General features: G+C 36.9%; 4 protein-coding genes across 4 annotated transcripts; 3 read left to right on the top strand and 1 right to left on the bottom strand.

Annotated features, from left to right (window-relative positions):
* Nucleotides 1-819: 819 nt before the first annotated feature.
* LOC101293200 lies at nt 820-7,106 on the top strand. Its single transcript, XM_004299189.1, has 14 exons — nt 820-1,264; nt 2,396-2,486; nt 2,583-2,667; nt 2,913-2,997; nt 3,611-3,680; nt 4,213-4,282; nt 4,500-4,545; nt 4,660-4,909; nt 4,990-5,195; nt 5,297-5,371; nt 5,802-5,871; nt 6,058-6,138; nt 6,490-6,569; nt 6,655-7,106. Exons 1-14 carry the CDS (start codon nt 1,146-1,148, stop codon nt 6,731-6,733), a joined length of 1,407 nt encoding a protein of 468 aa, XP_004299237.1. The 5' UTR covers nt 820-1,145; the 3' UTR covers nt 6,734-7,106.
* Nucleotides 7,107-8,611: 1,505 nt separating this feature from the next.
* Nucleotides 8,612-11,749, top strand: LOC101312160 (protein DENND6A-like). The gene is made up of 4 exons (XM_004301029.1): nt 8,612-10,215; nt 10,333-10,525; nt 11,184-11,533; nt 11,646-11,749. Exons 1-3 carry the CDS (start codon nt 8,612-8,614, stop codon nt 11,400-11,402), a joined length of 2,016 nt encoding a protein of 671 aa, XP_004301077.1. The 3' UTR covers nt 11,403-11,533; nt 11,646-11,749.
* A 2,160-nt stretch (nt 11,750-13,909) lies between these two features.
* Nucleotides 13,910-15,467, top strand: LOC101292898 (transcription factor DIVARICATA-like). Its single transcript, XM_004299188.1, has 2 exons — nt 13,910-14,432; nt 14,817-15,467. The coding sequence occupies exons 1-2, from the start codon at nt 14,008-14,010 to the stop codon at nt 15,301-15,303; spliced, it is 912 nt and encodes a 303-aa protein (XP_004299236.1). The 5' UTR covers nt 13,910-14,007; the 3' UTR covers nt 15,304-15,467.
* Nucleotides 15,468-15,632: 165 nt separating this feature from the next.
* Nucleotides 15,633-20,538, bottom strand: LOC101311870 (histone deacetylase 15-like). Its single transcript, XM_004301028.1, has 17 exons — nt 20,302-20,538; nt 20,001-20,171; nt 19,772-19,886; nt 19,133-19,203; nt 18,797-18,872; nt 18,609-18,673; nt 18,376-18,431; nt 17,982-18,105; nt 17,587-17,712; nt 17,439-17,489; nt 17,286-17,354; nt 17,042-17,150; nt 16,787-16,866; nt 16,565-16,647; nt 16,427-16,472; nt 16,067-16,238; nt 15,633-15,945 (listed from the first exon to the last, which is right to left on the bottom strand). The coding sequence occupies exons 1-17, from the start codon at nt 20,536-20,538 to the stop codon at nt 15,827-15,829; spliced, it is 1,770 nt and encodes a 589-aa protein (XP_004301076.1). The 3' UTR covers nt 15,633-15,826.
* Between the last annotated feature and the right edge of the window lie 5,120 nt (nt 20,539-25,658).

Below are 25,658 nucleotides of genomic sequence, written 5' to 3'. Positions count from 1 at the left end.
ACAAACCTCTATGTTGTCTGACTCATTCCCTTCACTTATCCATACATTAACCGATCATACGACATGTCGTATTTCAAGGCAGACAACTTTATCCCTGCACACGTTGCGTAATTACAATTGGGCAGCTCAAAGCAAAGTACTGGTGCTAGTGGTGTCAAATTAAACTGAAAATACATGTTTGGTCCAATTTTGCTTTATGTGCCATGATTGAGAATCTGGTTGTTCCTCAAGAAATTAACCCAAACAAGAACTTCAAGTATTGGTGGATTTTTTCTGCACTTTTTTGGAAAGGCATTGTTTTCATTTTCAGATCATTCTGTTTCTTGATATAATGTGATTTCCTTGTCTGCGAGTACATATGCTCATCAAACAATTAATATCTAGTTTGTCATTTCAACACTTCAAGTTGTGATTGAAGCACGCATTCATAATTTTATAAAAACGTTACCGTGTACAAGAATATGTTTTAAATTATAAATGATCAATAGTCTTTTAGAAATTGTAATCCATATTGTCTATCTATTATGGTCTTTTAACTCTTTGTAATTAACAATTATTAGGATTTATCCTATCCTTCACATCATCCTATTGAGATATAACCTTACCAATTATTAGGATTTACCCTATCCTTCACATCATCATATTGAGATAACCTTACTTTAGGAAAGTTGATAGATATCTATGATCTCCTTTTATTGGAGCTCCATTATATGGGTCCCATGGATTGAAGGCCAAATAGGTCATTTCAGCCTACAAAATCATCGGAAATTACTGCAGAGGTCAGCCTAATCAGGCTGCGACACACTAAGCGTGGAGTGAAAGCAAAGAGAGGGAGGCCAAACCAGATTAAAGAAAGAAAGAGAGAAAGAGAGCAAGGAGGGAAAAAGCTTCGTTCTTTGCGAAAGAGAAAGAGAAAGAGAGAATAAATGCGTTTTGTTTTTTATTCATCAAGAGAAAACTGAGAAAGAGACCCAATTTCTTAACACTGTAAAATAAAAACACCCACCACCCCCTTTTTTCTCAATCCCCCACAAATTCCCAGCAATCTCTCATCCCTCCCAGAAAAGAAAGCCAACACCTTTATTTATATATATTTTTTGAGGAAGAAGAAGAAGTGGAGTTGAACGACGTCGTTTTGGGGGGTGATGATGAACTGGAGGAGAGTGTTGAATTCCGTGCAGGCCTTGGCAGCCCACAGCTTGCTCTTCACCTTCACGCTGCTGCTCGTTCTCAAGCTCGACCATGTCGTCTCCTACTCATGGTGGTCCGTTCTCTTCTCTCTCTCTCTCTCTCTGGTTTTATAGTTTTGAATTTTGATAGTCTGGAATTGCTGTTTGTTTTGATTCGAATGCAATTTGGTTTTCTGGTTTATGGGTTTTTTATAGAGGTGTGTATGAGTTTGGAAAGTTTGGGAATTTATGAAATTTGGTTAGGCAGGTGTGATGGTTTTTTATTTTTTATTTTTTTTATAATTGGGGAGTTAGTTTGCATGTGAGAGTAGCTATCATTAGCAATTAGTGATAAAAGAGTGTAGTTTTTGACTGATGGCGAAAGGAATTGATCGCGTTTCTAATGATTTGAAGAAGCAAATTGGTTTGGGAAATGAGTTCACTGGTGACATAGGTGGGAACAAGAAGGGCCCTTCACTACCGACTTGATTCAGAGTTTACATGGGATTGGTTATACTACTGCAATGCCGTTCTGCATTACCAACTGTTTTTGGTAAGAACCGAGTAGAGTATGGAAACAAGCTGTTTGATGCCGGTGGCTTATTGTTAAAACCACAACCCTGAGCGAGTTCGTGTTGAGCAATACTTTTGATTGGACAAAGCTCAAGTGTTAGTCGGGCGGTAGTTGTTTTAAGAAGGATCATGAAAGTTTGAATCTTCTCTTCTAAATTGTGATCTTTGTGGTGAGTGTCTTACTCATTTTCATTTTTTTCCCTCAACCTATTCCCACCAACACTGTAGGACTAGGATAATATCTCATTGGGTAAGCTCGTTCCTTTATGGTCAGATAGTGCGTACAGTAATATCTTCAATTCAAGGAGCTATCGATAAAATGTTGTCAGTATATATGTGGCTCTAAGCATAAATTGTGTTATCTTGGATGGAATGTGAGATGTGTTGATTGGACACAGTTCTCTAACAAATTGGATCATGATTGTGGTCGACTGTTTCTGGCAAATACAGGCTAAAAATACCCCCTTTTGTTGTTGATTATTTTGCTTAGATGATTTGAATAAAATTCATCAACTCTTGGAATCTGATTTGGATGTTGTTGCTGCAAAATGTTGATATAAATGCATGGTCTGATGCACACACAAATAGAAATACAGGCTCCTTTAAAATTTATAATTAGATTCCTCTCTGATTATGTTTCATTTTGTATGCAGGATAATTTTTTTTCCACTTTGGATATTTCATGCAGTTGTTGCCCGAGGAAGATTCTCACTACCTGCTCCATCAGTTCCGCACAGTCGTCATGTAAGTAAATCATGTTTCTTTATAGCTTCGGTTTTGTATTTCATAAGATCTGATACTCTACTGATATTAAGATTTTTTTTTCTTTCTGTTGGACAGTGGGCGCCATGTCATGCTGTTGTGGCCACACCATTGCTTATTGCATTTGAGTTGCTCCTCTGTATATATCTTGAAACTCGTTACGGTACGCACCAATCTACTGGTTTAACTTTACTTCATTTTTAAAAAAGAAAAAAGAAAAAACAAGATATTTGGGGACTGATACCCCCAGCATTTCATGTGTGGGGAATTTATGTGGAAGAGGTAGAGCTGAATGAGGTTGGAGTGTTTCCCCCTCCTCTTTCTTTTCATGTACCACACTAAAATTTCTACCAAGCCAGTATGGCTTCAAGTTCCCAGTGTTAGTTCTGATAGTATATTACCTTACAGGTCAGGGTTTTGCAGCTGTCAACTTAAGGGTTGTCTTTCTTCCCTTACTGGCATTCGAATTCATTATTCTAATTGACAATTTCAGGTATCTCCTTTAACATTTCGTACTCTTCGGTTTTATCTTTCTGTAATAGACTACTTCCTATTTGTTACTTTCATAGAGATAGATGTCATGCTTAGCTCATCGGTTCTAAATCGTAAAAAATTATGTAAAGAGTGTTTTTCTTGTATTTGATTCACCTTTACCACCCATTTGGCTTTCCAAATAGAACCTGACCACTTCTGTGTCTATCTGTAACTCAATGTGACAATTTTCTACCTCAATATCCATTGTTTTGTCCTATTAAGTTATGTCATTTGTTTTGGAAAAGAAAAAAAAAATGTGCGAGCATCATTGGTTTCCTTCCTAATTCCTATGTCTCTCCCCATCCTTAAGTTGTAGTTTTAAATTGTTTTGTTGTGGCAGAAAACATTGATTCTAATCTGAGCTAATAAGATTAAAGCCAAAAAATTATTAGGCAATATTATGAACTGGAAAAGAACTTATTTCACATTGTTTCATGGGAGGAAACATCAAATATGCATTCTAGGTAATATAAAGATATAATTTAGAATATGAAATTATGTATTTCTTGACCATACCCTCCCGCATATATGACTTTTCGATGCATTTGTTTGATACCCATTTTTTTTAACAGGATGTGTAGGGCTCTAATGCCAGGGGATGATGAGAACATGAATGATGAGGCAATATGGGAGACGCTTCCTGTGAGTTTCATTTCATCAGTTGACTAACTGTCGAATATACCTTGTTATGACCACATGATGTTATATGTGAAGGTGGATTTGATATCATTTTCCTGTATTCACAAGATTTTATTGTGAATGCTTAATCTATTTTGCACCACCATTCTATGAAGAAGATAAGTCTTCGACAATGCATAGGAGTGATTAACTTTAAGTGAAATATCTAAAGTTTCAAGTGATGATTGATACTAAAGTTTCCGGTCTGCATGCGACATCAACTTTGTTAGCAGATTGCAGCACCAGGTTTTTACATGATACCATGTGTGTTAATATTGTCTTTAACTGTCAGCTGTGGTTGTCTGTTGTCAAATAATTCAGCATCTCAGTTTGGTTTAAATTAAAATGTTTGATGTCAATATGTAAGTAGCTTTTGAAATGAACTGATTGTCATCCCTGAAGACTTGCTCTGTTTTCAAATTCAAATTTCTTTTACACATATCTAGAAAGTCTTTTGTTGAAGTACTGTCATGGTTTGTTATTCTGTTTCTTGTAGCATTTCTGGGTTGCGATCTCCATGGTTTTCTTTGTTGCTGGTACATTCTTCACCCTGCTTAAGTTATCTGGTAATGTCTCTTACTCCCAGCCCTAATTGGTAACAGTGAAAGGCATCTTCCCTTATTACTCATCTGTTAGACCCTTTCTCTGCATTGTTTAATAAATCCATAGAACTCATTTCTACATTCTTATATGCAAAGGAAAGAAAAACTTAAATAACTAAAACATAAGTAACAATCTTTAAACAATTACTACTTATGTTCTTCCTTACATCAAATATTGCAGGTGATGTAGATTCTCTTGGTTGGTGGGATTTATTTATAAACTTTAGGTACCGTCTCTGTGCCAATTGTGCAATATTTCCTACTTAACGGCTGCCTTTTTCTTGTTGTGTTAAGAAATTTTTATTCATGTTTTGGGACTAAAAGGTGCATACATTCAACAGTATTGCAGAGTGCTTTTCCTTCCTCGTCTGTACAAAGTGGTCTAATCCAGTAATTCATAGAAATTCCCACACAAGAGCAGCTACTTCATCTTCTACGGCTATCAGATATCTTGACTGGAACAGTGGTCTACTAGTTTCTGCAGAAGAGGATCAGCATCAAGATAGAATGTGTGGTCTGCAAGACATTGGTGGGCATCTTATGAAAATTCCTGTGATTGGTTTTCAAGTTCTCCTATGTATGCGTCTTCAGGTATGTGATGTTTTTGTGTTGTAGCATGACTCTTGTAACTACTATTCTTATAAACTTACCAACCTAATTTAAAATTTCAGGGAACCCCCGATCGTGCTAGACATATCCCACTTCCCGTTGTATTCTCTCCTCTTTTTCTACTACAAGGTGTTGGTGTGCTATTTGCTGCATCCAGATTGGTGGAGAAAATTGTACTTTTACTGCGTACTGGAGCTGGCACAGGAATATATTTTAGATTTTCTTCCAGAGCACATGATTGCTTGGGGTTTTTGCACCATGGTTCCAGGTAAGGATCTTGGGTAAGCCGGATTGTTGACCTATTAAACGCTAGTGGTACATATGGTGAATACTCTGGAGTAATTCTTATTTGATAGTGTTTTTATGCAGGCTACTTGGCTGGTGGTCAATAGATGAAGGAAGTTGTGAGGAAAATGCCCGCCTATTTCATGAGGGGGCCTCCGGGTTAGTAACTTAGTATTGTTCTTTATCTCATTTGTGATAATTGAACTCTTAGACTCCAGGAGGTTTGATTGTTTTAGTTCAAGAAATAAAAGGAAATCACTGCTTCTATGGGAGGCGTATTGATTTTCATTCTCATTTCACCTTTAAGGCCCTCAAGAAATGTAATACATTTTGTATGCTTATGTAACATTATTAGTTATGTTCATGTTTGATCAGCAATTTGGTATCTATAGACTAACCTAACTTGAAGCATTTTAAAAACACAGCGCAGAAAATTTTATCCTGACCTAGTTATTTGGGGATTTAGACATTTAGTGATGCATCATATCTTACTTAGGGAGTTTTTAACTATTTCATAGTGTTACAGCTGTACTACGGTACACAAATTTCTAATATATATATATATATATATTTTGTTGGTATTGTGCAGATACAACACTTTCTGTGGTTATCCACCAGAGATAGTGAAGAAAATGCCTAAAAAGGATCTCACTGAGGAGGTGATCATCATCTTCATTGCTTATGTGTTTGTTGTTAGAGTTATGAGTTGTACATTTGTATGCCTATTTTCCCCTCTGCCTCCCTGATCTGAGATTATAAATCATTCTACAGTGAAGTTCTTCTTTTGCCATTGCCAAAACTATGTAATCTTAATTTGTGTTTTGCTTTCATCATACAAATATCAGGTATGGAGACTTCAAGCAGCTCTTGGGGAACAGACAGAAATCACAAAATACAGTCAGCAGGAGTATGAAAGACTTCAAAATGTAATGCATCTCATCCTTAATCAATTGTATTTAGTATGGTGACTCTGTGGTGTAAACTTCTGGATTTAACTGCTTAATACTTTGAAAGGCTGTCTTCTACTGTTCCTTGTTCTTGTCATTTTGTCTCTTTGTGCTCTGTTGCTTGCTTTATATCATAATATAGTAATCTATTGACACTATTGTACTAAACATTCAATGAACTCGACTTGGGTCATACTTTCTCTTAGGTTTACAGGCTCGAGTGTCTTTCTTTAAACTCATCAACACTTTCTTTTATCAGTTAAACCATCAGAACTAGGTACGTGCATTTGTACGTGTATGTGATAGAAATTTCTATGATGCTCCTGTCAGGAAAAAGTGTTATGTCGTGTTTGCTTTGAGGGAGATATCAGTGTGGTCCTGCTACCCTGTAGGCATCGCGTCCTTTGCAGGTACCTTCACATATCATGGTGCTTGTAAATTTGTCAACGTCTTTCGGATGGTATAAAATACTCATTGTTTCGCCATTTTGTGCAGTTCCTGCTGTGACAAGTGTAAAAAATGCCCAATATGCCGTGTTTCTATTGAGGAGCGCTTACCTGTGTATGATGTCTAGCTTGGTATCAGTGATACCTTGCTTCAGTTTTTGTATGGCATGGAATTGGGGTACATAGGGCTGGACGGTAGCCTCACTCAAGAACGAATCTAACACTGATTATACTCTATGATGGTGACTGGTCATTGCAGCTGTTTGTAATTAAGCAATGCAAGGATTAGGAGATAAACAAAATGCAGTTCCTTTTGAATATAATTTGGTAGCTGCTTTCTCTTTTATTTTCAGCTTTCAAATTGTAAATGTACAGGAATAGAGTTTTATTATAACAAGTTGGAAGTTTTCAGATGAGTTGAATAGAAATATGTGTGATATTTTATCGAGAGAAACAGTTCGGAAGTTTCCGGATGAGTTGACATGCCAAGTGAGGCTACCATGAAAGTGAGTGTAACTACATCCATGTCTACGCATATGCTAATGATGTCCATGAGCGCTTACTCCAAAGTTAGGAACGGTGTCTCTTCAAGGGAGGTTGATCCTACCGAAAGAATTTATATGCTTTCTCAATCTTGATCTTGTGGGAACAGATTACTCAACTTTCTTCCCCAAAAAGAAGAGGTCTAAGACCTGATTTTTTATCAATGGATGATACTCGTCTTCCCTAACTTACTTAGCCGTTAATTATGGTATCCGTGGTGTAAGTACACTATGAGATCTTAGCAATGCATAATTGTTTATATGTGGAAACACCATGCATATGTATCTTAATAAGTTAATATATACATGTTTAAACACTGTTTTAACTAATTATTATATATGGTCGAGTTAATAACAATCTTATTGAAGTTCAAATCTATTCTTGACCGTTTGGGAGAGGAAAGTAACAGTTTAAATCTCATTTTATTCTTAATAACTTAAAGAGATAAAACGTTGTGATATGATTTTTAACTACGATGTTAGTAAAATCTCTTTCTTTCTTTTTATAGAAAAAGATTTAACCTAAAGTTAAAAATAAAAATATAGGCACTAAAATTACAGTAGGTAACCGCAGTAGATGTGGATGAGGCAACATCATCAATTAAACATTTTCCCAATCAGGGCATGTGCTCTGCTTTTGAAAGAGGACCCCTATCATCTCAGTTTCTGGAAATTTTGCTGTAAATAATCAAAACATTGGTGATTAGTATATTTGGGATACTCCGCCTCACCATAAGTAATTAAGTCCCTAATTTCTCCGGAGCACCACACCCACCTAAGGCTGAGACCTTTATACCCTTAAGGCCATCCCAAACCCTTCCAAAGGCCTACTATCCCTTCTTGTTCTTTCATTTCTGACACAGACCCATTTGTTTTCGGCCAATTGGGTGTCTATATCTCGCTGATCTGGATTGGTTCTGCACAAATTGGGTTCTGGGTTTTCTAATTCAGGTAAAGTTCCAGCTACCCAATTCTTTTCTAGATCTTTTTCTGAATTTGGGTTTTTGATTTGTGTCTAGTATTTCAATGTGCTCTGGTTTCTATTTGAATGCTGAGAAATGAAACGAAAGATGGGTTCTGGGATCGATTAGGTGATGTAATAGTAAGAAAGAAACTAACTTTAGATTCAGCTGGGCTGAGATATCTCAATTCGTTGATAAAAAGTAGCTTCATTATGTTTTTTATGTGCTGAAGTATTGTCAAGGAAAACTGTAAAAACCCAACAGAATTTCCTTATTTTGGTTAGTCTCTTATCTGGAAATTAATGAACTCTTGTTGGATTAATTGGTTAGGCTATGGTTTACTGTTCGAGGGAAGAAAACCCCACAAATTTAACTGGAAAAGTCTGGCATTAGTGTTTCGAAGAATGAAAAGTGCTGAAGAGTCTTTGTAGGGGGAGTGGTTGCTGAAGATGATAGGCAGTGGCATTTGTAGGATTGGATTCGAGCTTTGATTGTATTGGAAATGAGTCGTTCCCCTTCATTTTCAGTGAAGTCAGAATTTAGTCCAAAGCTTGATCCAGAATCTTTGCAGCAATGGGTTGTGGCCTTTTGTATCATCAGGTTTGATCTTGAACAGGGTCAGCTTATTGAAGAGTGTTATCCACCTGGTTGTCTTACGCAAGATGAGGAGCTTGAAATTGCTTTCAGTTCGTTCCCAGATTCTGTGTCCCAGCATCAGAATCGCTCAAGCATTCATGACTGTATATTCTTTTTCCGGTTTCAAAGGCGGGAACGTCCTCAAGTTGACAATGTGTCTTCCACTGAGAGTGATAAGAAGTTACCTACAAATTCCCCGGATGTAAAACCCCCAAGAAGTTCAAAAAGCAACAACAGTTCTGATACTTCGAGATACATGTATGGTTATGTCTTTAATCGACAGAGACACGATGAGAGGCTGAAACGAGGTGGGGAGCAGAAGTCAGTGGTAATTTTGTCACACAGTCCTTTCTCTAGTGTGTTTAGACCTTTGTTACAAATTATGGGTCCTCTATATTTTGACATTGGAAGGAAGGCTCTTGAGCACATTGCTGCTTATGTTTCAATGTGGCCATGTCCTGTACCTGGTAAGCTGATGGAGCTTCCTATTGGGAATGCTGCTTTGAAAGTGAACTTGCCACCTGCGCATTGCTTGCCCTCAGAAAGTGGGATGTTGTTTGAAGAATCTGCATCCTCTATGGCTCCTTTCCTTCCTAATAATCAGTCAGTCCCACAGGGTCTTTTTCATGACTCGGATCTATTCGCCATCTTTAGGGGTCTATTGTTACAGCTTTGGGTTTTGTGGGAGTTGTTACTTATTGGTGAGCCCATTCTTGTCATAGCTCCAACTCCTCCACAATGTTCTGAGGCTGTTGCTGGTCTTGTGAGCTTGGTTGCACCTCTACTTTATAGTGTTGATTTTAGACCTTATTTCACCATTCATGACCCTGAATTTGCCCAGCTCAACTCGCTTCAGGAAGGAGACACTTTTCCTCCTATGATTTTGGGTGTCACTAACCTCTTTTTCCTTAAATCTCTCCGTAATATGCCCCACATTGTTTCAGTTGGAAGCCCTGCTCCTAATACAAACCGGCTTGCTTTTTCTAGTAGGTCCTCTACGGGAAGACTTTCCGGTAGACCAGAAGGGTTTGGTCTTCAACAGCTTTCCCTTAAAAGATTTTCTCCTTCAAACTTGTTGAATGCCGTCAAGTTGAGGAGAGATGGTCCTCTTTGTCTCATGACAGAGCATAAGGAAGCCATTTGGAGCACTTATGCTGCAACAACTAAGCCAGACACTTCTATCTTAAATAGGCTTATAGATGCTGGGATGTCACCACGGGTTGAGGAATCAATGTCAGTTGTTAACAATGAGATACTGCGGCGTCATTTCTTGGAGCTCACCACCAACTTTTTGGCGCCTTTTGGCCCATATTTTAAGACTAGAACACCTTCAGAAGGTTCTTCTCCTTTTGTAGACCCTCCTCCCCTCACTCCATTTAATGATGATGAATTTCTGGCAAGTTTATCAGCAAGAGGACCTGGGAAGTTTTTATCAAAAAGGATGAGATCAAACTGGCTGGACTTATACAGGTAATAATTACTAAACTCCAGATGTATTGTTAACTACCACAACTTTTCCTCCTCATCTCTACAGTCGGTTCTCTTTACTAATGGTAAGCATTTATTATGTGTTATCTGTCTGTATAGGCGGTTTCTGCAAGGGCCCAACTTTGCACCATGGTTTCAAAGAAGGCGTACTGTTGCTGAACAAGAGCAACATAGACTATGGAAGCAGGCGAGAATTAACACTGATATACATCAGTTAATATCTAATATGTCGGAATTGGAAGTTGTTGATTCCTTCGATGCTATTGAGAGACATATTCTTGGAGAAACACAGGTAAGCTCGCCATGCTAAGTATGTTATCTTGTATTAGTACCTTTCCAAGTCCAACCAAAAAAGAAAGATTCAGAAACTATCTCTAAAAACGTCTTCATGAGGGTCCATTTAGCACAGTTTTAACTTTGAAAAAATGTTTTCTTTGTTAATTTTAATTTTTTAGGATGAGTTGACATACTTATGTGAGATGTTTAAAGGTTGAATTGGTCAAGTGTCCTGGATTTTTGGTTTACAGATCTGCTGGGTTTTGTTTATCTTGTGATGTGTTATCTCTTGTAGGATTTTGGTAGGATTTGTTTTTCATAGAATCCATGGTGCGGGTTAGTGTATACTTTCAATTGTGTTTGTGTTTTAATGGAATTATAATATATTGATTGCTGATTCAATGGTGGGACCCACACATGGACCCAAAATGGAGTTCAAAGAAAAAAATGTCTTGTCAGTTTGAGAACAATCCATAAGCTTGTCCGTCATTTGAACATAGAATTGCGCAGATATTTTCCCCATTTGGCCGTATGTTGATGCTTTATTACGCTTTCAGCTTACAGATTCTTTGCTCAAACCATTTGCTTCATGTTTCTTTTACGTATTTTAATGGATGATTGTGTGGAATTGAAGTATATTCCTTTTTCCAATCCTATTCACTCCTCTGCTGCAGCAATCTGGAAATGATGGCTCAGATAGCACAGGCTCTACTGCGACTTTCCAAAAGCTAAAGGGAGATCTGCAGGCAGTTTTTAATGTGCTTCCCAAGGATGTGCAACAACTCCTACTTCTTAACCCAGAAAGGGCAGCACTTCTGAAAGGGACCTCTGAAGATACCAAACTCCCTGGGCTCGCACCTATACAAATTGGATTGCCAACTTCACCAAGGTAGCATGCAAAAATGTCTCGGAATCTGTATCGACGACCTGCTGTCAAAGGACTGGCCTTGTGATTGATCTGAAGCTTCCTTGTGTTACTGAGCTGAGAGCATATTCCCCCGACTTAAAGTACTATTTTGACCAGGTTAGTGATACTTGATCCCTATTTCCCTCCTAATGATATCTACTGTTAACGATATCTACGGTTAGAGCTTTGCATTCCTTTTCTTTTGAACTCACTACTTTTCCTAAAACAGCCGTTCAAGAAATCAAGGATTTGTCATACAAGTCGTCCCTTTCCCAGCACCACTCAAGAGGATTTCTCTTCTTTTCAACCTAGAAGCAGCTTTGGTGCTTATAATTCGGGGTAAGTTGGAACTTGCCTTTCTAATGGAAGTTGAAGATTCATGTTGTTGCAACTGTGTAATTTAGTAATTTGTAGAATTGAAGGGGGAAATAACCTCAACTTGTAGCAGACATCAATGATCAATTCAATATTGTCAGACCTCCCCCTCTCAGAAAGTGAAAGATCTATTTTTTGTTTTGTTTTTGTGTCCAAACAAAAATGAGGAATTGGCCTTGTTTTTATTTAAAGTTTAACTTTTGAATACATTTTTTTTTTTTCAGCAACACTAATCATATGATTTTGATTGAAGCTCTACACAAACAACTCATCAAGTGCCTCAATTTTTGTCCCACTTTACCTAAAGCCACTTTTGTTTAGAGCTCTCTTTCCACAGTAGTAAATTTTCTTTACAACGAAGGTGAATCTGAGCAGGTCTAACTGACCAATCATCACTAGATTTTTGGGTTAAGAGATTCTTTGTGAAAAAGAAAGAAGAAATATTCTTGTAATAAATTGGACCACAAATCAATCTAACCCGTTTTGATCTTATGTCTCAATTCATAGTTGAATGTGACGCCCTTCGTAATTGGCTGCCCTTCGTATCCATCTTTAGATTCTGTTATAATCTCCACTACATAATATTTTGTTGACCCCTCAGCCCTCAGGCCTAAAATCAAATTGATGCTTCAGTTTTACAAAGAAATTATATCTGATGCTCTATGCTATATCCATCACCATTAATGGGTTTATATATGCCTGCTCATATCCACAAACCCTTCATCGTTTAAGAATGGTTAAGCTGTTTGATATGATTGTTAAGATAACACACTTTCCTTATCCATAATCCCACTTCAACTTAATCTTAATCATAACCACAACATAGTTCTAACCTCAAAATCTTCATCTAACCAAGTAACTAACAACATCTTTGTGTTGGCAAAACATTTTCTCATGCAAATTTATACATTTTATCATGACTCTTGGTTACGATTATTGACTGATCAAATAAATTATGAAAAGTTTAGTCATTAATTTCTTGATCACGGTAAACCAGACTGCCAGAATACTCGTCACAGATGTGGATTATTTGTATATAAAGAAGATGCTGCATTTTGTACTTCCAAGTCTGCAAATAATGCAGGTCTAAATTTATGAAGAAAGTTTGAGGGTTTTGGTCTTTTGGACTTATATGTGGGCGCATTTTAGTCCAGAACTTGAAATGGAGAATTGGCCACGTCTCAGTTGATAGAAAGAGAATCTTTCTCTCCCAATTTTTACTAATTTTTACTAATTCATCAGAGAAGAATAAAGTGTGTGCCCTTTTCAAAATTAAATGTCAAATTTAAATTTTGGATAGAGAATGGCTTATCGGTTTCAAGGTAATTCAAATTTACGAAAGCTTTGTTGTACCAGTAAGTCAGTTACCACATTCATGAAGTTTAAACCAACCAATGCCGAAGTGTCAAAAGAGTTCACCCTCAAAGTCAAAAAGGCTAACGCAAGTTTAATCTTGGTGGACTTGAACACAGCTTTTAGAGGCACAAATTAACTATTCAACACGGGAAATAATTTGTTTTACCATAATGTACTAAACGTTGAACCGACAACTCTTGTTGCATTCAACATGAACCTTGAAAACCGACAACTCTTATTGCATTGCGCATGAAACATAATATAAAGTTCGTATTATATTAGATTATGTGATTAGAGCTTACACAATTAAGTTTTTGATTGATTTATTGATTACTAATTTAACTGACTCTCATTACATTCGACTTCGACATGATTACATGATTACATGATACGAAATTTAGTACAACTTTTTCACAACACAAATGTGAATGCAGCAGCTTTGCATGTGAGGTTGGTACTTGGTAGTTGGATAAAAATTCTCTGGGCCAATATCGGTTCCCAAAATTCACCCCCTCTATGATTGCCATTGTCTCACTTCACTAGCAGTAACTGATAGTCTGATACACAGAGAGAGCAGAGACACAAAGAAAAGATATTTTTTTCTCTCTGCTCAACTTTTCCTAGATGACAAACCACCCATCCCTTCACTTCCATAGTGATAGTGGTCCTTCCTCTTCATAATTTGACAACCCTCCTCCTCCTCCTCCTCCTCCTCTCTCCTTTATCCTACACACTCTCTCCTCTAATCCTGCGCGCCCTCCCCCCTTTCCTCTTCCTAAACAACCCAACAAAACCAAACACAACTTCACCATTTCCAAAACTGAAACATCATTTGCTACAAACACCACAACACACCAGTTATGTCTTGCAACGCTGCTTGGAGCCGAGAAGAAGACAAGGCCTTCGAGAACGCAATAGCTTTGCATTGGATCGAGGACGACGAGGAAGGTTCATGGGACAAGATTGCTTCTTTGGTTCCAACCAAGAGCATGGAGGAGTTGAAACGACACTACCAAATGTTAGTTGACGATGTGGGTGCAATCGAGTCTGGTAATATTCCTGTTCCTATTTATGGTGGGGATGAAGCAGCTACCACATCTGTGAGCAGCACTGCTCGTGCTTCTTCTTCTAGTGCTTCTGATAAGAGATTGAGTAGCAGCCATGGAAATAATGGAGGTGGGTTTTCGGCTTTGGGTCATGACTCTTCTGGCCATGGAAGTAAAGGAGGGTCCAGGTCAGAACAAGAAAGAAAGAAAGGGATCCCATGGACTGAAGAAGAACACAGGTATATATGGATTTCTTCACCCTTTGTATCAGAAAGAATGAAACTTGAAGCTTGGTTTTAGCAAAGTACAGAGCTTTTTAGGTGAAGTCAGATTCATTGACACAAACCCATCTTTTTTTGGTATTAGCAAAATCCCTATCTTTGCCATGAATTGATTATGTATATTGTGGGACAGACAAGGATTGATTCATTCAATGTGGGAGGGTTTGCTATAAAAGTGTAGGCAATTTTTGACATTATTGAATTGTTAGTTTCCTATTGATGGCAATCTAGTTGATTAAAGAATGAAGGCTTACTAATAATGAATGTGGAGCAAAGCTGTAGAGGTCTTTTAATTATTATAGAGCAGTTGCTGATAACTTGTTTGTTTTGCTTGTTTTTCAGGTTATTTCTACTTGGTCTTGACAAGTTTGGCAAGGGAGATTGGAGAAGCATTTCAAGGAACTTTGTCATTTCCAGGACCCCTACACAAGTGGCCAGTCATGCGCAGAAGTACTTCATTCGCTTGAACTCGATGAATCGAGACAGGAGAAGGTCGAGTATCCATGACATTACTAGTGTCAACAATGGTGGAGATGTCCCAAATCATCAGGTACCAATTACAGGGCAACAGAGCAATGCTTATGCCCCAGGTGCAGCCGCGATAGGACCACCATCGGTGAAGCATAGGCCTCATCAGCCGCATATGGCGGGTTTAGGCATGTATGGAGCGCCGATGGGGCACCCGGTATCTGCTCCTCCGGGGCATATGGCATCCGCGGTTGGCACGCCTGTCATGCTTCCTCCAGGACACCATCCCCATCACGCCCATCCTCCCCCATATGTTGTTCCAGTTGCTTACCCAATGGCACATCCCACAATGCACCAATAACAACAGTTCTAGTAGGATTTCAGATTTTTAGTGGTTTTCAAAGGGAATAAAATTACATAGCAGAGCAGAATCAAGAGAACTGGATTCACTTTCCTACAGCATTGATATCTATTCTAATCATGTTTTTCATAGAACATTTCCGAATTCAAAGTTGAATTCATTTTGTATATATGAAAGCAGACATGATGTTGATTTTTGTAGGCAACTGGAAATTATAAATGGCTCATTAGTGTAAGCTCTCCAATGATTTTTTCTTTCTTTTTCTCTTTTAATGAACAATCGACTGCATCTAATGACCGTTCGCAAGGGGCTCAAGCTCTCATCTCTTTCAACTTCAAAGGACAAGGGCCGAAAGATCTCATTCAATTGATTGTTCCCAAAACAGAGGAGAAAGATGTACTCCAATTGTATGATATCAATTCTCAAAATATAAAAGCATTATGGACAAGCCATAATACATTTCATCCTATCCCAGGAACTAACTAGGTTACAAAAATGCATTGAAGCATGGTGATTATCTAACTCAAACACCCTTTCGCTTCATTTGGACATGGCGATTTAGAAAATGATACAGTAGACCTTTCCGTCCCCATTTCCACCACATTGGAGCCACAGCCCGCCGTTTCTTTTCTATTTGTTTCCCTGCTTGTGTTAGATGCAAATTAGTAATCATAGAATCGGTCCATTAACAAAGTATAGACCTAGACTTCTCAGCCACAGAGTGTATAGACTATAGAAAAAAGATGGAGATAGAGTTCCTCACTTTTGTTTTCAATAGAGTGCATTCTCTCTTGTGACTGCAATTTTGTAAAGTTGGACGCCAAAACAGGCCAGTACTTGCTTTGAATTTTAAGGACCTCTAGAACAGTTTGCAGTCCAGATCTGGAAGGTGAAGCATTGTCGAATTCACATCCTGGACTTTCACCCAGTAATACCTATCTCGTAGAAACATAAGTCAGAAACATCTCGCATAAGCAATCTAATCTCCAAAGAAAGCAAAATGCAATTGATGTTAAACAAGTAAAATCTGAAGTACTGGCATAACTTGAGATTTAAGACCATATGCTGTTCCTAATGGAGACACACATAACCAAATCATTTCATAAATGAAACAAATGATTACCTTAATTACTGAAGTAGCAGAAGATGATATTGACCGTAGATTATACCTGCCAAAAGAATAATATCAACCAAATCAAGTTCTGCTGAAGATGGAAATAAAAAGTAAGAGACCAACAAAACTTAAAGATGAGCCACAAACCCGCCCTCAAGAATGACCAACAACTTCCCTCCAGACAAATCAGTCAACATGTCAGTCATCTTTGCATAGCCAGCAGGAGTAACCTACAGTAACAAAATCAGTAGAATATAAGACACTAAAGACAAAGATGCTGCACACTTTTAATCAAATGACAGGGTAAGCCATCAGATAACAGCAGCCGTATGCTTAATAAAATTCGTCAGAAAAATTAGAAATCCTTACATCACAACATCCTAGAGGATCACCCCTTGCTGCATCAAATCCTGCTGATATGATGGTGATGTCAGGAGCAAATGCAGAAGCTGCAAAACAATGTGTTTCAGAAGCTATTACTTGAATATCAAATAATCAAACAATACATGTAGAAAAACACTTTCTTCAACTTTTGGTGTGAAACATGATAGGAAAATCTCAAGAGTTCATGCATATAGTGTAGACGAGTGTTATCAATAGTCCCTTTTAAAAGAAGATAATAACCTATAGGAAGCACAACATTCTGAAATGCGAAAATATAATCATTATCACCCACTCCACCACGACTCCATGGAACATTCACACAGTATCCTTCAGCTCCCATAGTACCAACCTGATGTAGCCATCACTCAAATCCCTCAGTTATATTCCAACAGATAACCGTATAACAAAGGAAACTGCAATAATACAAAATACAGAATATAAAGCAACTAACAATGATAACAAAACTATGAGAAAAATTTGTTACCTCATCAGCAGCTCCAGTACCAGGATAGAACTTCCCCCCCTCATGTCTATGCAAAGATATATACAAGACCTAAATGAGGGGCCCAATTTATCAGCTCCGAAAACCATGTAAACCAGAGATGAAAGCAGAAAATTCAAACACTAAGTTGCTCACCGATTTGTTCTGGTCAAATATTTCTTGGGTGCCGTTCCCATGATGAACATCCTGCAATTGTTATTGAACATTCAGGGTTGAACATTAAATCAAAACTGCATACGGAGGAACATGATAATGGGATATTTAAATTAGGGTATCAACTTACCCAATCAACAATCAGAACTTTTTTAGCCCCAGAAACTTGAGCTGCTAATGCAGCAACTGCTGCATTATTGTGGAGGCAAAACCCCATTGCCTGCTTTATACCAGCATGATGACCAGGAGGTCGAACCTGAGACATTTGATCGAGCAACTATCAGATTTGTAACTCTTAAACAAACAAAATATGACAACATAAGTAACCGATTTTTGGGTAAATTGCAATGTAGTATAGTATGCCGTAGCCTATGCAATAATCTACTACAAACTACTCCCTGTCCTTTCAACAATGAGAGAAAAGTTTCGGGTAGTGAATTGCCAAAATTGAAAGCATAGAGAGTTTATTGTCTTAGATGCTACAGTACAGGGTAGTACTGCAATTAGCTCCATAAATATTCATACCAAAGCAAAACCATTCTTGGTACGTCCAGAAACAATCGCTGAAGCAAGATCAGCACATAAACCTGCTGCAAGCCTAGCAGCGCATGCTGAATGTTCATTGGCATATGTGTCAGGAGTGAAATAACTGCCAACCATACATAACTTATCAATCAGGTGGCAATAATAAACCATTAACGCAAGATGGTGTTGCTTTGGTAACAATAACAAACTTGGTAACATAGGTCTAAACAAAACAAAACAAAACAAAAAAAAATAATCAGATCTAGGGGCACCCTTTTTTCTATTTATACTCAGAATTATGATATTCCTTTCTTCTTTTTTTAGGTCAATATGATATTCCTTCTATACATATATAATACACACAGATTTGGAGATGAAGAAAAATAATAATTACCTGGAGAACATATGGCCTGTAAGATCAACAGCTTCAACATGCTCTAAGGAATGGACCTTTACTTGCAAAAAGGAACCGCACAATTAGAAATCACCAGCTAAGAAAGAAAAACTCCACAATGATTTTAATTTACCTCCTCTTAAAGGATAAACTGCCCCAACCTAACCTCCCAAATTCAGAAGTCAGCTAAATGGCACTTCACCGAGTTGCCAAGATGAAGGGTGGGTACTTACCATCTGCAGTTCTTCACGCGTAATTTCTCTAGCAGGAATTGGGTAACATCGTCCTGGAAATATACCTGCAAAAGTTAAAATTTCACATTTGCTGTTAGTCTAAAATAAGCAAATGAGCGGCAATACAATCATAATTAATCAGTAACAATTGAAGTGCACAACTTATAGAAAACTTCAATGATAAATACCAGCTGTAGCAAGGCTAGCAGCAATAGCTCGAATACGATCCGGTCTTTCTGGGTGTGGATGTGACTGCATTTGAATCTGCTCTAGCAAGGCAATCCCAGAAAAAGGAGGAACAAAAAGTGTTAGAATTACATAAACAGAAATGAAGAGTTTTTAACTTGCCACATTAATGTCCATAATAAGATTATATACATAACTAGCCAAAAAATTAAAAAATTTAATGGTGCATCAAAAGTTGCGATAGTCTGGATGTTCAGACAAGTATTGATATGTAAATTCTAAAGAAACTTTATATCTCTTGACTTGGAAGGAACACATGTATTAGAGAAACACCATACTTCTGAATGTAGCAACATTCTCTCATCAAAACCCACAGCAGTGGAACTGTTTGAGGCTGAATCTCGTGACCCTGTGTCAAGCAAACAAAAAAATTGTATAAGAAAGTCATCATTGTCACTGAGGACCAATTTTAGCGGTCATTTTACCAAAACTCAACACCAATATACTTTACTGAAAACACACCATGTTATCAACATACAATGGACTCTTATAAAGGACGGTAAAAACACTACTGACTCGCTTGATCTTAGTCTTAGTTCTTTTATATGATTTGCAAACCTCTTGAGTGTTTCACAGTTCATACATACAAGGGTACTGAACTATATGAAGGACCTTGAACATATCCCCTCAACCTCATATAAAGTAGAATGAAACACCAAAAGCACACCCTGAATAACGTACCGGAAATGATAAAATTTCTGAAACCATGAGTTCAAATGTAATATTAAGTGTCTTCAAATTTAGCATACAAAATAAACAACTGCCAGAAAGCAATATTGGCCACCAAATAAGATTGGCAGCAAGACATGTAATAGTTGCATAAACATGATTTCCTAAGAGGAATCATAGCACATAGACAAACCATTTAAAAAAAAAAAAAAAAAAAACTAAAAATCAATAACCAATCAAGTACCCACCTTTATGTCTTTCTCTAATATCAGAATCAATCTCAGTCAAGCCTGAATCTGGTAACAGGGGAGATGCCAAAAAACCATGCCTAAGAATTCCAGACTCTCTATGTTCCCCACATATCTGCATGGGAACAATAGCACCAAATTATCCTTGCACAACCATGTATGCCTGACAGAATACAAATAGAACATATCAAAGGCAGAATTGTAAAGCATCCCGGGGGAAGTAACTTACATCGCAATTGACATCATCACCAAGGTTGACCATTGTGCAGTTGGTGCAGAACCACTTCACAAGTTCAGCACTCCTTTGCAGGGGCTCCCAATCACTGTCATCCTCCTCATCATCGAGGTCTTGGTTGTACACATCTTGGAAAGTCATTTCTTTTTGCTGTCCTGCCTTTTTCTGTAGATCAATAAAGTTGAATAGGTAAAGCCAATGGTTATATAATGCATGAACTTGCCCCAGTCAACAATAATTATTGAATGTCATTTATCAACATGCCTCTTACTTTCTTTTGTATGAGAAAACTTACACTAGAAACCTCAGGCGGCGTGATCCCATTTACATCATCTGTTGATGCATCTTTGCCGGAGACTTCATTGTTCGATTTGTGACGACTTACCTCCGCCTCCCCATTAGCTAAACGAGTCATTTGAAGAGTTTCCGATACTAAGTTCTGTTCAGTACTTGCATTGGGATTTTCAGCCACAATCATTCCTTCAATAAAATTCCAACCATCAACAACAATGCTCAAAGATGCCTCACACATTCAGAATCATACACAAAACAAAAAATAAAAAACCCAATAAAGATTTCAAGAAAAGTTCAATTCTTTCATCAATGTACTTTCATTTCAACAATCTTTCATCATTTTACAGTTCAACAACCAAACCTTCCTACCCAGGAAATCAAAAAAGATTTGACCTTGACATTCCCGCCCAAAAAAAAAACCTATACCAATCACTCACCAATACAAAGACCCTCAATTTTACCACAGTTAAACACATGTACCCAGCAGAAACCATCAAGAACAAATTCCTGTAATTCTTTATTTTTAATTTACAATATATTGAGCCTAAATAATGTCTAATTGGGTCTAAGATTTAAATTTTTTATACAAGAACGCAATTCTTGAATCTCTGTATGAACCAGAACCAGATAATGAAAGCAGAAACCCTAAATTGTATGGAATGTATAGATACACGGCGCGTATTTATATTTGTGAACATACTGATGAGGATGTCTAAGATTGAATAAGAAGTGGAGGAGTGAGAGTGAGAGTGAGAGTGAGAGTGAGAGTGTTACCTGGTAGAAGACAAAGGGTGTGATCTGCTGTAGATGCGAAAACAGAGCAAAAATTTCTGGGGAAAGCAGAAGAGACTGTGCGACCTATCAACTATCGTTTTTGACTCTAGTTTTTGCAGTGATACCCTTAATTTTTTTTCTGTTTGGGTTGTTTTCCCGTTTTGCTTTGAAGTTTGTACCTTTGGTTTTTGCGCGTTGGTCCTTTTATTCTCGAATGTTTTGGTTACGAGACCTGTTTAGTGAGAGTGCATGACGGGGGAAGAACTTTGTTGGGAGTTTTGGTTAACCCGGCCAAATGAAAGAGGAAAAAGGATGCCATGCAAAATCAATATGCTGACACAAGTAATACATGATGTTTAAATTTGGGTAAAATGTAGTTTAGGCATGCGTGAGATATAGTGAACGTTACTCAAAACGTATAATAGATGTAAAAGTTGTGTGTATATCAATTTTTAATAGGCGAATAATTTTTGTCAAGATGTGAGATAAAAATGGATATAGTAGAATTAATAAGTGTCCCGATTGAAAGTAAAATCACATCAAAATGGCTCGCGGGTTTAAATGTTTTTCTTTTTAGACATCTTTTTCGCCTGTATATATGTTTCATCTCTTTAATATTTGTAACCATACACTTTCTAAAAGTTTTTTATTTTTTATATATGTATACATAAAAGTGATGCAAATTTGCTCTCCACCCATACTTCTCCACCCACCTAGTTGAATGATACATGTCATATCTTTTAATTACTCTAACCATGGTTAACAACATCTATGTATAACAATATATTATATTATCTTTTACTTTAAATCACTCTTTTTTTCTTTTTCTAAACAAAATAATAAAGCCTAACAAATTTAAGACTCCTCAAGATCGATCAACAAAGATATATAACGTCTGGGTGTTTTTTGAAAGAATAATTACCGAGGTGACATATTTGAAAATACCCTCAAATATGAAACAAAGTTATTGAACTACAAGTAGTCATCTCCTGTATATATATATTTCTATTGAATTATCGATTCAAATAAATAAGTTCTTGCATATACATACCCGAATTTGCAGTAGCATTCAAACACTAGAAAAAAAGAAAAAAAAATTGGCACTAGCATTAATGCTAACAAAAAATTAGGAGTAGCATTCTGACGCTAAAAAAAATAAAATTGGAAAGCGATATAAGGAGAAGGAAGAAACCCAGTGACATGAGTTGATAACAACGAGACTATAGGAGTCCTAATAAATTTGTTAGACTTTGTTAAATTGTTTAGAAAAAGAAAAAGAAAAGAATGATTAGAGTAAATTTAGGAGATGATTCTCAAAAAAAAGAAAAAAAAGAGTAAATTTAGGAGATAATATAATTTGTTGCTATAAATGGATGTTATTAATTATGGTTAGTGTGATTAAAAGATGAGAAATTTTATTCACACATCTCTAATTACTCAATGCACATCCCTATTTTTTGAAAGATTTTTAAATACAATTTTACCCTTTGATACATTTTAAAACACCAACATAATTATAATTACTCTTGTCGAAAAAAAAAAACATAATTATAATTACATTCTCAAATCATGAGCCCTAAAAATTTCCATTTATTCTTCCCTTGATGAAATTGACAGCACAATCCAATCCCTAAAAACCATGATCGATCTACGTGCGCGTAGTGATGAGATTGCAACAAACAAAAGTGAATCTCATAGCATAACCAATAAATTGGCCATGTCATGTAGTTGGATAATCATGATTCATGAATGAAAATTAAAACATATACAGGCGGTCGCTTGGATTCCTTTCCATGACTTCGAACATATTTCATAGGATGAACTTAAATTTGTGTATTTTTGAAAAGTATTGATCTAGTTTTCTTATATTTGATTATATTCATTACATAAATCGTCAAAAAGATGATCATGGATGAACCAAGATGATTAACATTATAATTCCATGAAGTGGCTTGCTGTGATGAGATGACAATGAGCTAGGCGTTTGGGTCATGGTTTAGGAGGATTTGGGACAAAATAGGTAGTTTATCAAAAAAAATTGGGATGTGTATCTAGCAAGTTGTGATGTATGAATAAAATTTCTCTTAAAAGATTTGTTAGACTTTGTTAAATTGTTTAGAAAAAGAAAAAGAAAAGTGATTAGAGTAAATTTAGGAGATGATTATCGAAAAAAAAAGAGTAAATTTAGGAGATGATATAATTTGTTGTTATAAATGGATGTTATTAACTATGGTAGTGTGATTAAAAGATAAGACATATGACGTTTAATTAGGTGGGTGGAGATGAGGGTGGGAAAATATTAGTGGGGAGCAAATTTGCATCCTACATAAAAGAAGAGAAAGAGTTTATACAAACATGAACAGGTCTATTGGGCAAGTAACATCTACAATATCAGCCTCAAGTAGAACTCTATCATTCCACAACATGTGGAAATTAGTAAAATGTTTTGGACTAGCTACCGCAGCAGCCAAAAAAAATTGCTTTTCTAATGATATGTTTCAATGTAATAAGTTCAAAATCACAACCAATTTGTCTGATGCCTTCAATCAGCTTAAGCATCCTCATCCCCCATGGTGGATTGATTACTTCATAAATCATAATGGCTCACTTGTAGTCTCCTTCAATTTCTAATTTTCTATCCTTGTAAATCCTTTCTACATGGCAGATACTAACATGTCCCTCAAGGCAGTAGCTTCTGTTACAGGTACCGAAGCTCTTCCAATACAATTTGTAGCGGCAATAATTGGTCTTCCATCATGATCTTGGATGATGCCATAAACAGTCGAAGATCTGTTGACAGACTCATCAAAGTTCATCTGAACACAATAACTAAGAGGTGCTTGCCACATAATTGTGGTTAAATGGTTTGAAGATTGCACTCCACTTGTACTCATATCAAGATAGCTTGATAGGTTATACCATCTATAGCAAACCTCTGGTCTAATGATATTGCTGCAAAACTTCATGTAAAAACGAAATCAGATTTCCTATTTCTACAAGAGCTCTGCCTTCTTTGGCATATATTACACACTTGCTGCATAATCTTTCTTCGAGCAGCGAGAAGAGGGAAGATCTTAGAGTGCTTACTGTAAATCCAATCCCATGTTAACATCTGATATATATTAAACTGCATCTGATTAAACTATTCACTTGCTTTAGTTTGATAATATGATGTACAATTGCCAATATACAAATCTAATCACCTATCTTAACCTGGAGATTAAACACATACATCTGATATTAGCCTCTTATCATTCTTCATATTAAGCCTGCAAATCAAACAAAAGCATAGTTGGGTTTTGTTTATCTTATTTGATGCAGGGACAAAAAATAAAGATGACCATGCCTCTTCTCAATTGAGAACATAAAATCCATGCTGGGAATATTACAAGTCTGGTTTGAGGGGCCTGCCAGATGTGATCAGACCCACATAAAAGAGATCGAAATGTGAACATCTTCCCTGATTCTCATCTGTACTGTCACATTCTTTATTTGCCTTTTTTTTTTTTTGGACAAAAACCAAGATAACATATATGATACACCAAGAAGCTAGCACATATATATATTCTCCATAACCAGACAAGGCTCATGTTCTTAATCTGTTTTAGGAAACCAGTGTTGAGCAACAGTCCCACCCAACAAGATGATTGATTGGACCATATACATGGTGAGCCCTATGGGGCATGGAAACGGGAAACCTCCCAAAAATGGAAGAAATAATAGGAAGAAGAAGATGAAAGACAGAGGCTTTGCAGATTTCAAGGGCTAAATTGTGTTTTTTTTGGTTCTGAAATATGAAAGCTGATTCTATCAAAGTTGTCAACTTCATAATGCAAAAACAGAACAGTTTCAAACTTTCAATAAAGATTAGGCTAAGTTTACCAGAATCACAGGTAACTTGCTGCTGATCCATACATAGAACTATATTTAACATTCAGTCCAGCAAGAAATCACTGGCTGATAACACAAAAGAACACATAACAGATGCCTTTATAGCAAAGAGAGGTCCACATTTTCAAGCAAACTACTGCACCAAAATTTTATCATCAGAAGGAGAAAGAAGAAAGGAGTCGTTAACACATTACAAAGAGTAGATTACTGTACATAGTTGATAGTACTACTACAGTACTACATATAAAGCTCTTGAAACATGAAAGAGGAAAGAAGAAAAGAAACAGTTTCTGGAGGTCTAGTACACCAGCAACAGCAACATCCTAATCATGCCAGCAGAGAAGCATAACAATGCATCTTCTCAAGATATACAGCCTCCCTTTTCCTTCTTTTAGAAACTGTACATAGTTGATAGTACTACTACAGTACTACATATAAAGCTCTTGAATCATGAAAGAGGAAAGAAGAAAAGAAACAGTTCTGGAGTCTAGTACATCAGCAACAGCAACATCCTAATCATGCCAGCAGATAAGCATAACAATGCATCTTCTCAAGATATACAGCCTCCCTTTTCCTTCTTTAAGAAACTCGCAGAATCCTTTACACGAAACCTTCTCTTCGATGCTTCAGCACCGGTATTGCTTTCCATCTTCATCTCCTATCTACTTGAATAATCTGGCTCCCTCTCTCTCT

This window comes from Fragaria vesca, linkage group LG5, assembly GCF_000184155.1.
Source record: "Fragaria vesca subsp. vesca linkage group LG5, FraVesHawaii_1.0, whole genome shotgun sequence".
Classification (NCBI taxonomy): Eukaryota; Viridiplantae; Streptophyta; class Magnoliopsida; order Rosales; family Rosaceae; genus Fragaria; species Fragaria vesca.
Note: the sequence above shows the minus strand (reverse complement) of the source record. Positions and strands in the feature narration are given on the sequence as shown.